General features: G+C 42.3%; 2 protein-coding genes across 2 annotated transcripts in view; one reads left to right on the top strand and one right to left on the bottom strand.

Annotated features, from left to right (window-relative positions):
- The first annotated feature begins 2362 nt into the window (after window positions 1-2362).
- On the top strand, window positions 2363-10978 carry LOC138979378 (estradiol 17-beta-dehydrogenase 11-like). The gene is made up of 6 exons (XM_070352087.1): window positions 2363-2615; window positions 4287-4526; window positions 4889-4995; window positions 5707-5844; window positions 8794-8910; window positions 9768-10978. The coding sequence occupies exons 1-6, from the start codon at window positions 2403-2405 to the stop codon at window positions 9853-9855; spliced, it is 903 nt and encodes a 300-aa protein (XP_070208188.1). The 5' UTR covers window positions 2363-2402; the 3' UTR covers window positions 9856-10978.
- Window positions 10979-13301: 2323 nt separating this feature from the next.
- LOC138979382 (uncharacterized) overlaps window positions 13302-14013 on the bottom strand; it is a 118433-nt gene continuing 117721 nt past the window's right edge. Inside the window, exon 16 of the mRNA XM_070352093.1 lies at window positions 13302-13939. Coding sequence (XP_070208194.1) covers window positions 13709-13939 — 231 coding nt within the window. The 3' untranslated portion in view covers window positions 13302-13708. The remainder of the gene's footprint in view (window positions 13940-14013) is intronic.

The following is a 14013-nucleotide window of genomic DNA, read 5'->3' on the forward strand; positions in this document are numbered from 1 at the left end:
ATAGCCTTGGCCCGTATACTCAGTTAAATACTCCATACTAAAGCTCAATAAGGTGCACCCACCCTCACCCACCCTCTCTCTCTCTCTCTCTCTCTCTCTCTCTCTCTCTCTCTCTCTCTCTACATGCTATTACTTGCAAATTGCTTCATTGACTCCTCAGTTTCACGGATTTTTTCGTCCCTCGAAGTTTCACACGTTTTTAAGTCAGTTTGTTGCTTGAAACAGTCAGTTTCATTAGGCTATACCTTTGACAATAATATGTCATGTTCGTTTGTATGTATAGTTTTGTTTGTTTAGTCTGTTAATCGTTTGCTTGTTTGTCGTTTACTTTTATTACTTCTTTAATTGATATTCCAACATTTTTAAAACGTATTAGCCTATCACATCCCAAGGGCGAGGGCTGGATGTAAAAAGCACCTGTTTGCAGTGCCATTACTGTAGAATCAGGTGGTCAAGTGGTTTGAGTGGATGGATGGTGGTGTGTGTATAAGAACTAGATTTTAGCATTCACACGAGTAGGACAATAACAGGAACACCATGTGGCCATTACAGGAAGTCTATTTACCCAAAACTCCATAGTCTTAATATAGTACACAAACCAAATAACACTACATCTCCCCTAATTAAGAATGGACAAAACTCAGCACAAAAACGCTTTGACTAGAATAAAACTCGAATCGAATATAAAACTAAATAGACGCGGAACCGAAAACGAACGCGGAACCGAAAACGAACGCGAAACCAAAATCGAACAGTTTGCACTTCACGGAAGTCCATGTGCATATCTGTTTTCAAAGATCGAGTCTTTCTCGTGGCTTCACAATGCGTCCGGATCTTGTTCGGGCAGCGTCTCCTCCAAAGGCTGGTGTGAGGTCCAGTGGCTCTTGGTCTGGTATGCGTTCCTCGGTAGCAGGGAGAGTGGAGTGGCAGATGACCTTGGGACGTCACTCTGGTGTTGTTGCTGGCGACTACGGCGACGAAGCTGGTGGCGGTTCCGTCTGGTCATTGTACCGGCACTTGTCTTCACAGGGTAAGAACGGGTTGGTGTTGAAGGTGTTGTCACTTCAGCTGGACAAGGCCTTGGGTGTTTGATCCAGACTTGCTGACCCGGTGGTAGTGGCGACAGGGACCTTGCACGATGACGTCTGTCAAAGTTGGCCTTCTGCTGCATTTTCTGGTGATAGTCAGCTTCACGGAACTTCGTTTGATCCAGGGGTTTCGGTATGTACCGAGAAGGATGTGTTGGGATCCTAGTCCTAAGTTGCCTGCCGTTTAATAGTTCAGCCGGACTTAAGCCTTGTGCCAACGGTGTCGCTCTGTAGTTCATCAGGGCAATGTACGGATCTTTAGCTTTCTTCAGAAGGTTTTTGACAGTCTGTACAGCTCTCTCTGCTTCTCCATTCCCCTCAGGGTGGTAGGGACTGCTCGTCAGATGGGTGAAGCCGTACTCCTGGGAGAAGAGTCTGAACTCCCTGGAGTCATACTGAGGGCCATTGTCGGAAACAACGCACTCAGGGATCCCTTGACGAGCAAAGATGGATTTCATATGCTCTATTGTGGCTTGTGATGATGTCTTCTTCAGATGAGCGATTTCGACCCATCTTGAGAAATAGTCCACAATGGCAAGGTACTGGTGTCCGTTCAGTTCAAACAGGTCTGTTCCAATACGTTGCCATGGGTAGTCAGGTGTTGGTGTTGGTTTTAGAGGTTCAGGGTGAAGTGTTCTCCCCTTTTCACATGTTGCACAGTTTTTCACCATGCTTTCAATTGACTTCGAAAGTCCAGGCCACCAGACACTGATCTTGGCGAGAGCCCGGCACTTGACTATTCCTTGATGACCTTGATGAAGTCGCTGCAGGATGTCTGACTGGAGCTTTTTAGGTATGACCACTCTACTCTGGAACATCAGCAAACCCTGTTGGACGGTGAGGTCATGCCGAGCTGTCCAGTATGCTCTCAGTTGTTGATCTTTCCTTGCTGACTCTGGCCATTTGTCGGTCTTGCAGCAGTTGGCTATCTTGCTGCAGATCTCATCTTTGTTTTGCTCCGCCCTTATCCTAGATTTTAGCATTCACACGAGTAGGACAATAACAGGAACACCATGTGGCCATTACAGGAAGTCTATTTACCCAAAACTCCATAGTCTTAATATAGTACACAAACCAAATAACACTACAATTACCCTCGTAAATAAAGAATTTGTCATTGTCATTGTCTCTCTCTCTCTCTCTCTCTCTCTCTCTCTCTCTCTCTCTCTCTCTCTCTCTCTCTCTCTCTCTCTCTCTCTCTCTCTCTCTCTCTCTCTCTCTCCTAAACCGAAAAGTTGTCTGTGTAGACAGTAATTTGCCGAGACTCCAAAATCCGCGTCCTTGAACTGTCAAAGGTCAGTGTCGAACGCAAACATGGGGTTGATGGAAGTCGTCTCGTTCCTGTTCAACGTGACAGTGTTGTGGTTTCAGGCCTTCATTGCCGTCATTTTTCCACCGGCAAGGAAGTCTCTCGATGGTCAAGTGGTTCTCATAACTGGTGCAGGCCACGGCATCGGCCGGGAACTGGCGCTAGAGATCACGCGCGCGGCTCCTCGCGCTAAGCTTGTGTTGTGGGATTTGAACAAGGTACGAAGGGGGAGGTGACTTCCTGATGTCAACTTTGTGCGTGAGCGTACGTATTTGTGTTTGTGGGTGCGTTTATTGGGGATGTGGGTGGGTGGTGTGTGTGTGTGTGTGTGTGTGTGTGTGTGTGTGTGTGTGTTTCCGTGTGTGTGTGTGTGTTATTAACTAAGACCAGGGGCAAAAATAAAATTTTCCGATTCCTCGACTAACCCTATTTTTCCCTTCCAACTGAAGAATTTTGTAAATCCTTTAAAAAAACTAATTTGACAAAACTCGATTTTGTGGCTGTAGGGAAATTTACTCTTCTCCGATGCCCTGGCCCCGTATTCTCGAAAAGTCTGCAACTCATAAGTCATATACTGGCCTGTTAAACCACTTACGCTCGATAAGTCTGCTAAGTGTTATAATTTATGAAACCCCGGGAAAGACTTACCTGGGTGTCTCCGAGCTGTAAAGTTAGACTGAGGACCCAACCCCCTCCTCTAAAGTCGCTACCTGTCAGGTAACTTCACCAACACTGTCCATGTTGCTCTTTTCATACGTTATTCAAACCGTCAATTCTGAATAAATCTTGTTCAAATATTGTTTGTAGATTTATGTCCCTCATGGACACACAATGGTGTCATTTAAGCACTGCGGACAAATACGAGATACTGTTCCCGAAAGATTTCAACCAATGCTCGATCATACCGGCTTTAATTGTGGCGAAAGCGTGCAGGCGTCTTCTTTAATGCATTACAGTGTCGAGATTTTGTCATCTCCGTGGCCGAACGGTTATCGCATTTGCCTGTTAAGCGATTGAGTCGAGTTCAAATCGCCATATGGCTGTACTTTTTTTTACTCTTTGTCATTTGTTTATTTTTGTTTATTTTCTTCATGTGCAAGAGAGTACGTTGTTATATATATCAAAATTGATTTTAAAAATTAATTTTAGACAGGAATTAGTTTTTTAAATCTTTGGTTAACATGATATTAGTTTATCGATAAAGTTTGTTAATTTGAACATGTTAACATTTGATTGAGAAAAGAAAAAGACGAATGAATAAAAATGCTCCCTGCTTGAAAAAAAATAAATAAATAAATAAAAGTGAGAGAGAAGGCAAAAAAAAATAACAGTAGCAGCCACCTGCATGCAACTGAGGTTAAAAAAAATAATACAAAATAAAAAAATTCTCCCCATGTTTTTATTTCATTCAGTTTGTTTGGGTTGTTGTTATTGACTTTGAAACTGACACGCCGGTAACGCGTGTGCAGAGAAGAGCAAGCATGGGGAATCTCCTATTCTAAAAATAACCAACACTGGTAGCTGCCGACCTTCTACCAGGCTCACATGAATACCAGGCGAAAATAAATCATTACCGGGCTGTAAAAACAAATACCGGGCGTAAGTTACACGACAGGTTGACTTTGACGGACATAATTTTGCAGACTTTTCAAGAATATGAGCCCGGGTTCGTGCAACAGCTTGCATAATTCTTCTGGATTGCAGGTGGCCTGTCATGGCAGGTATGTTTTTGTCTTATTAAAAGACAGAGTGACAACAATAAACAGGTGGCCTTCGCAGGAAAGCATCCTCTTCTCAGAGGGATCTCACACGGCAGGTACCACTGGACATCACACCAGCCTATTTCAATTTTCATAGCAAAGTTTCAATTTCGGTGGTTGACTTTTCAGGAAAACAACGACGCGACCGCCTCACAAGTGAAGGAGCTGGGTGGGGAGGCGTATTCATACGCCTGTGATGTCAGCAAGTCGTCTGAAATCCACTCTGTGGCGCAGAAAGTTCGTCAGGATGTGGGGGAGGTGGACGTTCTCATCAACAACGCGGGCATTCTCTACGGCGGGGCGCTGCTAGACATGGAAGAGAAACACATCCGTCGCACGTTTGAAGTCAACACGCTTGCTCACTTCTGGGTGTGTGTGTTTTTGTTTTCTTTGTTGTTGTTTTGTGGGTGGGGGAGAGGGGGGGGGGGGTGGGGTTGGTTGCACAGTGTCCCAGGCATTTTGATGTATTGTATGGTATACATAACTTTTATTTTTACATGTGAAACAAATTGATTGAAAATCAACATGTGCAGTTTAGATTCCTCATGAAATGTAATTGAAAATTTTCCCAGAAGTAAAACTAGCCTTGCAACACTACCGTTCACACTTCCCCTTGACCAAAACAAAAAACAAAAACACCCAAAGGGGGTGAGTTTGCTATTTTCAGATCTCAGCTCAGAACGTCTCATGGTTTAGTATTTGTATTTTTTGTGAAACAAAGTATATTGCAGACAGCCAGAGAATTTTTGCCAGCCATGATGGAGAAGAATCGCGGCCATATTGTCAACATCGCTTCCATGTCGGCAAAGGGGGGAACCGCCTTCCTCGTTGACTACAGGTAGATACAATTCACAGATTTGATGGTATTTTATCGCTTGAGAAATGGAAAAAGGGAAAACACATCGCCTAGTGTTCACTCGTACTGACTTGAATTGCACCTCGCTTGACTTAGCAAAAAGAAGTTATAATTATGTAACTTGTAAGGGCCTCGACACACATCATATGAGAGGGAGTGTTAGAAGTACTGTCTTCCTATTTTCAGAGAATTTGGTCAGATTTAGGATTTTACTTTCTCTCCTTTCTCTTACTTTTCTTCTCCTCTTTCTATCTCTCAATCTCGTTAGCTCCCCCCTCCTCCCCCCCCCCCTCTTTTCCCCTTTGTCTGCACACACAGACACACACAGATACACAGACACACATACAGACACAGACACACACAGACACAAACACGCACACAGACACACACAGATACACAAACACACATACAGACACAGACACACACAGACACAAACACGCACACAGACACACACAGACACACAAACACGCACACAGACACAAACACACACACAGACACACACAGATACACAAACACACATACAGACACAGACACACACAGACACAAACACGCACACAGACACACACAAACACACACAGACACACGCACAACTCTTTTTCTCATCCTTTCTGTGATCACTATCAAAAGCTCTTTTACTTATTTACCCTCAAACCGATGCCATCAGATTACCATGGTAACCTTTACCCTGTGCAGTGCGTCCAAGCATGCTGTGTACGGGATGACGGAGGCGCTGGGCGAAGAGATGAGGAAGCTGGGCAAGCCGGGCGTCAAGACGACAGTGGTGTGCCCCATGTTCGTCAACACCGGGCTCTGCATGTTCCCCAAGGACCGGTAAGGTGCACGCTGCTCTGTACAAGTTGACTTTAGGGCTCTACATGTTCCCCAAGGACCGGTAAGGTGCACGCTGCTCTGTACAAGTTGACTTTAGGGCTCGGTACAGTGAAACCCTCATTTTAAGACCGTCAAAAAATCTGAGAAAATCAGGTCTTAAAAAGGAGGGAGTCTTAAAATGGAGGTAATTTTGTAGAGAAGTTATGAAATGAATATCTGGAAAAAGTAACGTCTCTGATGAAACAAATTTAGCGTTCGACCATGGTAGTACCTGATCGTAATGGGGGAAGTCTTATGATGGGGGGGGGGGGGGGGGGGGGGGGGGGGGGGTACTAATAGGGGGTTCTACTGTATTCGTGTGTCTTAAAATGGAGGAAAATAATTTACCGAGTTTTTCATCAGAAAGTCTCAAATACAAGGTCTTTAAAGGCAGGCATGGGAATTCTCCTCAGATTCAAGTATTTCTCAGAAAAGCTACACGTACATTTCAGAAAGAAAAAAACATCTTTTCGGAGAACAAAAAATCAGGATTTTTTTTTTTAAAGGAAAAAAAATCTAAACTACAATTTGCCTAGTATGACCAATGTCCTCCATAAAACAGTCCCTTCATTCAGTGAGATTGTGCCCTCGTAAATCACTCTTGCAAAGAGCCTGCAATTAAGTGGCGAACACAAAGTGGGCGATGGTAATGTTGAACGCAGTTCAGTAAGGTAGTTCACATGTTGCTCTTTACATGTGTGTGAAAGAGTAAGTGTGTTCAAATGATATTAATTCAATTAAAAGAATTAGAATGATCATTGGTTACTTGCAATACAAAATATGTTTTAAAGTTGGTCAGGTTTGTGTAAAATTCATGAAACGTACTCCCAGAATGCGCCAATTTGCACATATTTTAATCTAGATTAATCTAAATTCTGGAGAGAAAAGGGGAAAGTCTTAAATTGGGGGGTATTAAAAAGGGGGGGTCCACTGTATAGTCTAACAGGTTGGCACAGTAGCCTCCCTTGTTACAACAGCTTCTTTAATAATAATATAATGGGAGATTTATAAAGCGCTTGACATTCTCAAAGCGCTTTACAATGAATTGGTGAGAGGTCAAGGCAGGTGAGGTAGCCCGCACGTTGAACATCTCTCATGCTGGGTATTTTCGTGTTTCTATAACCCACCGAACTCTGACATGGATTACAGCAGACCTGTTTACCAGTACGATTTGGGCGTATTTTGTACGCCAAATTATTATCAGTACGCAAATACGCGACACACGCACAAAATACGCATAAGACAAAATCTAGAATACGTTTTCCGGTGTTGGTGTGCTGATTACGGGATGGTACAACTGATACCGGTTTCGGTCGAAGGGAGATAACTATGACAGCGAGTCTTCAGCTGTGGAAACCTTGTTCAGTTGTTGGCACGTGCGATCGTCTGGACAATCGTGGCAAAATGAAGCGGTAAAATGTGCCAGTTTCGGATGACTGTACCAAGTCTAAACAGCAGAAGCAGCAGATTTTCTTGGAGAAATATAAGAAAGAGCCAGGAATTGTGGAGTCTACTATGGGAAAAAGTCATGCACACTGCAAGTATTGTACATCAGATTTCTCCGTTGTCCATGCTGGGAAATATATGACATCGAACGACACTGCACTGCAGTTCCAAAACTCACATGGACAAGGTTGCTGCAAAGAAATCCGCTGAAAGCTGCCAAGGAATTATTAAGTTCACCCGCAAAGCAAATCCTGCCAGAAGAAAAGGCTGTAGTCCGTGCTGAAGCAATGTTTTCTGAGATGATTGTAAAAATGAACTTGCCACTGTCAACCGCAGATGTTATTTCACGAACTTCATCTTTTCATTATCAATCTGCTTGGAAGACACTGGTTATAATGTTATAAACTGACAGGTAAATAAAATTGTTTTATACCTGTTGTATCGGAAGGAGTTAAATTCTGAAGATGTTCACAAGACATGCTATTCTTACACAAACATGTTTGCACCCACGGCGTACGTTTTGCCTAGCCCATATGGCTTTGCTTGCAAAGTACACCAACTTTTTGAAAAATACACTTAACTTTTTGAAAAAGTACTCTTGCCTCAGGTTTAGGGTAAACAGGTCTGATTACAGGATCTTTTCCGTGCGCACTTGGTCTTGTGCTTTGCGTGTACACACGAAGGGGGTTAAGTCACTAGCAGGTCTGCACATAAGTTGACCTGGGAGATCAGAAAAATCTCCACTTTTAACCCACCAGGCAGCAGCGACCGGGACTCGAACACATGACCTTCCGATTAGGAGGCTGACGTCTTACCACCTCGCCACTGCGCCCGTCTTACCACCACGCCACTTTGCACAGTTGTCTTGCCTAATAGGCTAAGCACTAAAAACTGTATAGCTCAAAACTTCTACACTGAACTAAAAGACCTAAGAATATCACTGTGTAGCGTGAGAGGTTTGTGCTGAACATCTGGGAAAGTATTGCACGGTCATGATTAAGGGGATGGGGGGGGGGGGGGGGGGGGGCAGCGGGCTGGACGCGACCTTAAAAGCATTTAGTATGAGAAAAGGTGTCTGATAAGAGGGGTACATAACACCTAGCAATTGCTTTGTACGTTGCAATTTTGTTTCTGGCCTTATGCCTCCTTTAAACTTACGGAAAAATTTACGTTTACAAAATTTCCTACGACTTTTAGTTTTACAAAGAGTACTACCCCAGCCCTACGATAGGCTGTGACTTCACAGAACAGAGGAATAATACGCCTTCTTTTCAGACCCCTAGTAATCTCTGAAAAAGGAGGATGTCTTTATATAAAGGTAAATTTAATATTGGTACAAAAGAAAAATCTTATAAACTAGGGTCTTATAAGGAAGAAGCTAGACAATGAGGGGTTCTAACTTAAAGGTGTGTTCTACCGTGCAGGTTTTTAAAACAGCTATCACGATGGGTGTGTATGTTTCAGGTTTGGCAAGGTGCTAACACCGGAGGAGGTTGCCACGGCGACAGTGGACGGAATGCTGAGGAACGAGGAGTACGTCTTTGTTCCGCGACCACTCTGGCTCAGTCTCAGGATCACTGGGTAACATTCCTTTCACGCTTTTCTCCCCTTTACTTTCAGAACACCTTTACTTTAACCCTGTCGCTGCCTGTAGGACGTCAGCTGACATCTTAGGTCACTAAGCTTTAAAATGGCAACAAAGCAATCAATAAAAAGCAAATAAGAAGCACAGCAACAAACAAACAATGTGTGTGTGTGGTGTATTTATTTATTCATCAAGGGCACACTGTAAGTTGTTACTTCAGGTAAATACAGGTGATACAAATATTTCCTGGCAGCTAAGAGGTTGAAAGCACATCCCTTCCTGTTAAACAGTTCTCCCATCTGCCCAGGTTTTACATTTACACGGGCTTTTGAAGAAATTAATCCATAAAAATACAGAATTCTTTCTTTGCACAGCTATTGATTTTGGTGTGTGTCCATGTGGTAAAATGGCCAGGTATGAGAGGGTGAAGGGAATCGCTTACATGGGGAAGGCAGTGTCTACAGGCACAGGTTAGTGAATAGCCCAATTCCGGAAATAACTCGGTCAACTTTTTATGGGCAGGAAAGGGTTGTCTTTCCTTGGAAAATCGAGGGCTAATGAAACCAGGTGACAAAATAGGCCAATCATTATTGAGTTGGGTGTCTTACACATGCTTGCTGACAACGTGTACTAACACGCTGCTCGCTAGTGATTGGCCTAGTTTGTCACGCAGGTTTGTTTGTCCTCTTTTTTTCTCCCAACAAAAGTTATTTCCAAACATCGTCTATTGTTTGGCCAAATGGGCTGTAAGGCCGATTAAAAACAATAACCAACCAATTTTTTTACATTTGTAAACATTTGTTTTGAACAAAACTGGTGTTAGTGATGTTGATGCGGTTCCTATGTGTTGCAGACTGCTGCCGGTGAGAGTGAACCAGTACATCAAGGAGTTTGGGGAAATCGGCATTGAGCCGCAGTACCAGCACATGAAGAAAGACTAACTCCGCTTCGTTGAACCCTCGTGTCACACCAGCCCTGACAGCTTCAGTCTGTATCGCCAGCACTGTGCTTTTATCTGCTCAATGTGTGACCAGACAAAAAAATGAACAGTTTTTAATGTGAGCTAGTCCATATCATTAGCACAGTATTGAAAAAAAGAATGTCCATTTTTAGGTCAGCTTTGCAGTTCATATCAACAAAGCAGTACTGTAAGCAGCCTGATAATGTCTTACAATTAAAAATGTTACTCTAGTCTAGCTCGTTCTTGGACAAATCCATTAACAGTCGGAAGAACATTATCTTCATAAATTCCCCCCGCGGGTTAGGGGGAAGAATTTACCCGATGCTCCCCAGCATGTCGTAAGAGGCGACTAACGAATTCTGTTTCTCCTTTTACCCTTGTTAAATTTTTCTTGTATAGAAAATAGTCCATTTTTGTAAAGATTTTAGTCAAGCAGTATGTAAGAAATGTTAAGTCCTTTGTACTGGAAACTTGCATTCTCCCAGTAAGGTAATATATTGTACTACGTTGCAAGCCCCTGGAGCAAAGTTTTGATCAGTGCTTTTGTGAACAAGAAACAATTGACAAGTGGCTCTATCCCATCTTCCCCCTTTCCCCGTCGCGATATAACCCTTCGTGGTTGAAAAGGACGTTGAACACCAAATAAAGAAAGAAAGAAAGAAATCTTCATAAATCAACAGAGAGTAAAAACAAAACTTAACAAGTATCACAGTTAGACGGTGGTCTCCAGGGGAGGCAATTATCTTGCTGTGTTCAAAAAAACAATATACAGCAGTTGTTTCCCTTGACAAAGAATTACATTATTCTGACAACAAACTAACTATGTACCTGATATATTATGTATTCTAGCAGTCAAGGAGTTTGTAGGAGAGAATGAATTTGCTGAGCAACATTGTTGTACAGTAGAAGCCCCTTTTATAGTACCCTGCTTTGTGAGGTTGTCTGCCCATGTCTCTAAATGTAACCCCATTTTTATTTTTTTTTTTATTATTCTCTTTATTTATATAGCGCCTTATCCGAAGTTCAAAGCGCTTTTAAACCCCCTTCTCTATTAAAACCTAATTTCCTCAGATTTTGGCAGTCTTAAAGAGGGGGGGGGGGGGGGGGGGGGGGGGGGGGAGATGAGGTGTGATTGCCCTGTCCTGCGATTTGTCAGCAAAATTAGCTTTTGAAGCCTTGATTGTATATAAGTCATGCTCAACGAACTAAAATCCAAAAATGATCATGTCATACAAGAATAACTTCACTTGGCGTAGCTAAAACTGCTGACTCTGCTTACATTTCCACTGTTTTTAGATTATGAAAATACCAATACTGGTTGCACCAGTTTAAGGGACCAGTAGTCAGATAATTGACAGCTTCATTGTAAAGACTTACTTGTGTCTGTCATCTGTCTGTCTGTCAGTCAATGCCTGTGTGTCTGTCTGTCAGTCAATGCCTGTGTGTCTGTCAGTCAATGCCTGTCTGTCTGTCAGTCAATGCCTGTGTGTCAGTCAGTCAATGCCTGTGTGTCAGTCAGTCAATGTCTGTGTGTCTCTGTCTTCTGTCCAGGAAGAACGTTGATGGATGTATTGATGGATGTTTGTCTGCTTGCTTGCTTGTTTATCTTATTCTCCTTTTAAGTTTTATGTTTCCCTTTCTTTAATGACTGTGATCTTTAATTTCTTCTTTTTTGATTTCGTAAATGTTGCTTCAAGTTGTAGGTATTTGTACCATTTCAGTAATTATTTATCATATGTGATTTTAATTTCTTGTGTTTTGTGCATTGAAGTTGAGAGTCTACTTTTTAAAAGATTTATCTCTATAAGCGCTTACTATTGTGATATGCCTTTTTACATTCAAACTGCCTAGCAATAAGCACTATTTTGGTTGTTGGTGGTGCTGGTTTGACATTGTATTACTGACACAAGAATTTATATACAGTGCCTTCTGTAAAAAATAATATGCTTATATTTGATTTAATCTGTATTTTTTCTCAAATGACGCACCAAACAATTGTTATTTTTGTCTTTACTACTGATGAATACATTCACCTATTCAAATTGATTTGTTCAAATTGGCTTTTATTTCTTAATTAGCTTACTTTGTGCAACTCTGTAATATAGCAATATAGGGCAGTGTGTGTGTGTGTGTGTGTGTGTGTGTGTGTGTGTGTGTGTGTGTGTGTGTGTGTGTGTGTCTCAGACAGACAGACAGAGTGTTTGTGTTTGTTACCGTACTCGTTTAGTTTTCATATTCAGTGAGATGCTCAATCAAGCAAGAACATTGTGCATACTACTGCAGTTCATTACCTGAAAGGATTTGCTGCAGACACCATGACTTAAAACTTATTTGATGGCATTAAAGCACACAGGTCTGTCTCAATTACCTGTGGCAGTCTTGTGAGCAAATTCTCAATTGACACAGTCACATATTGATTATTTTCCTGAGGTTTCTGATGACGGCAAGTATGACTGTGATCATAAATGTTGATGAATTTTGGAGCTGAAGTTTTCAGAATTGATGCTCAAAACACAACTAGACAGAAGACGTGCTACTGAAAGAACAGACAAACAAACAAACAAGAAACAAGCAAGCAAACCGATTGATGATTTTGAAGTCCTGATTTAAGCAGTTTGCTGGAGTAAGATAATCAATGTAAAAGGTTCTAAAGAAGGGAGGCAAGTGGTACCCCGTATTCTAAGGTAGCCTTCATACGCAGTTGTTTCCCTTTAATTGGATTGGATTGGATTGGATAAGATTTAGTCCAGTGAGGTTACCCTCATGGAAATTCGGGCTGCTTTCTCCCCGGGGAAAGCGAGCTGCCATACATACGGCGCTACCCATATTTTTTTTTTCCCCTGCATGCGTGTATTCATGTTTCCTGAGACTTAATGCCGTGTGAGATGGAATTGTTTTACTTTATTCCAAGTCCCACGGGTATTTGATGGACATTTTTATCTATGCCAATACAATTTTGCCAGGAAAGACCCTTTTGTCAATCGTGGGATCTTTAACGTGCACACCCCAATGTAGTGTACACGAAGGGACCTCGGTTTTTCGTCTCATCCGAAAGACTAGCACTTGAACCCACCACCTAGGTTAGGAAAGGGGGGAGAAAATTGCGGCCTGATCCAGGCCTAAACACGCAACCTCTCGCTTCCGAGCGCAAGTGCGTTACCACTCGGCCACCCAGTCTGTCTGTCCTTCAATTATTGTCTCAATAAAGGTTCCAAATCAGCTGCCTGCAAATCGAAATCAGGAAGAAAAAAAAGAAGATTATTACTGGCAATGAAACCAGAACATTAGCACAATTACATGCGCACACACACGACCGAACACTGGTACGCACACACACTTTGCACACACACTTCGCACACACACTTCGCACACACACTTCGCACACACATGCAAAAAGGAAAACGTAACACGCACACAAAACTTCCAACATTTTATTTATTCAAAATGGCAATTCAAAGTCAAATTCGAATAATCCGATGAAAATAACTGAGAAAGTAATAACAAAACCAACTAAATATGAATGACATTTATTGTCTATATTATGAGTGAGTGAGTGAGTGAGTGAGTGATAAATGTCTGTCTCGGTTTGTCTGTTAGTGTCGCTATCTCCATTGATGTGTCTGTATCTGTGTGTTACACAGTTTTATCACTGATTGATGTTGGACTTTTGAACCGCAGTACACTGACATCCGTTATATACAAGAAAACTGAAAGCAACAACAGCCCAAAAAACAAAGAATTGGGTTGGTAAAGCGAATTATCAGCTAACATTAAATGCATAAACCGCAGCCCAGAAGTTATATGAAACCCTTAACAGAGTAACAATGAATGACTTAGTCTTGCAGCTTGCGTTTTCTTGACAACGGAACAGTCTCTGTGACGTCACGGCTCTCTTCCAGCAATCCGACAATTTGTGTGCACTGACGTCCGATCTCTGTGGTAACGTCATCATTGACGTCATCATTCTCTGCGTCAGAGAAGAGGGGCTGCTCGTCACTGCTGTAGTTGGTTGTCGTTGTTTCTGCTGGTGATGAGGTTGTCCTGGAATCCACCATGGTGTTTGTCTGTGAGCGGTAAACATTCTCATCTTTGTAAGTTTATCTATATCCACTGCTTGACCGTTACTTCTGTAAAATAA

Source organism: Littorina saxatilis, linkage group LG11 (genome assembly GCF_037325665.1).
Source record: "Littorina saxatilis isolate snail1 linkage group LG11, US_GU_Lsax_2.0, whole genome shotgun sequence".
NCBI lineage: Eukaryota > Metazoa > Mollusca > Gastropoda > Littorinimorpha > Littorinidae > Littorina > Littorina saxatilis.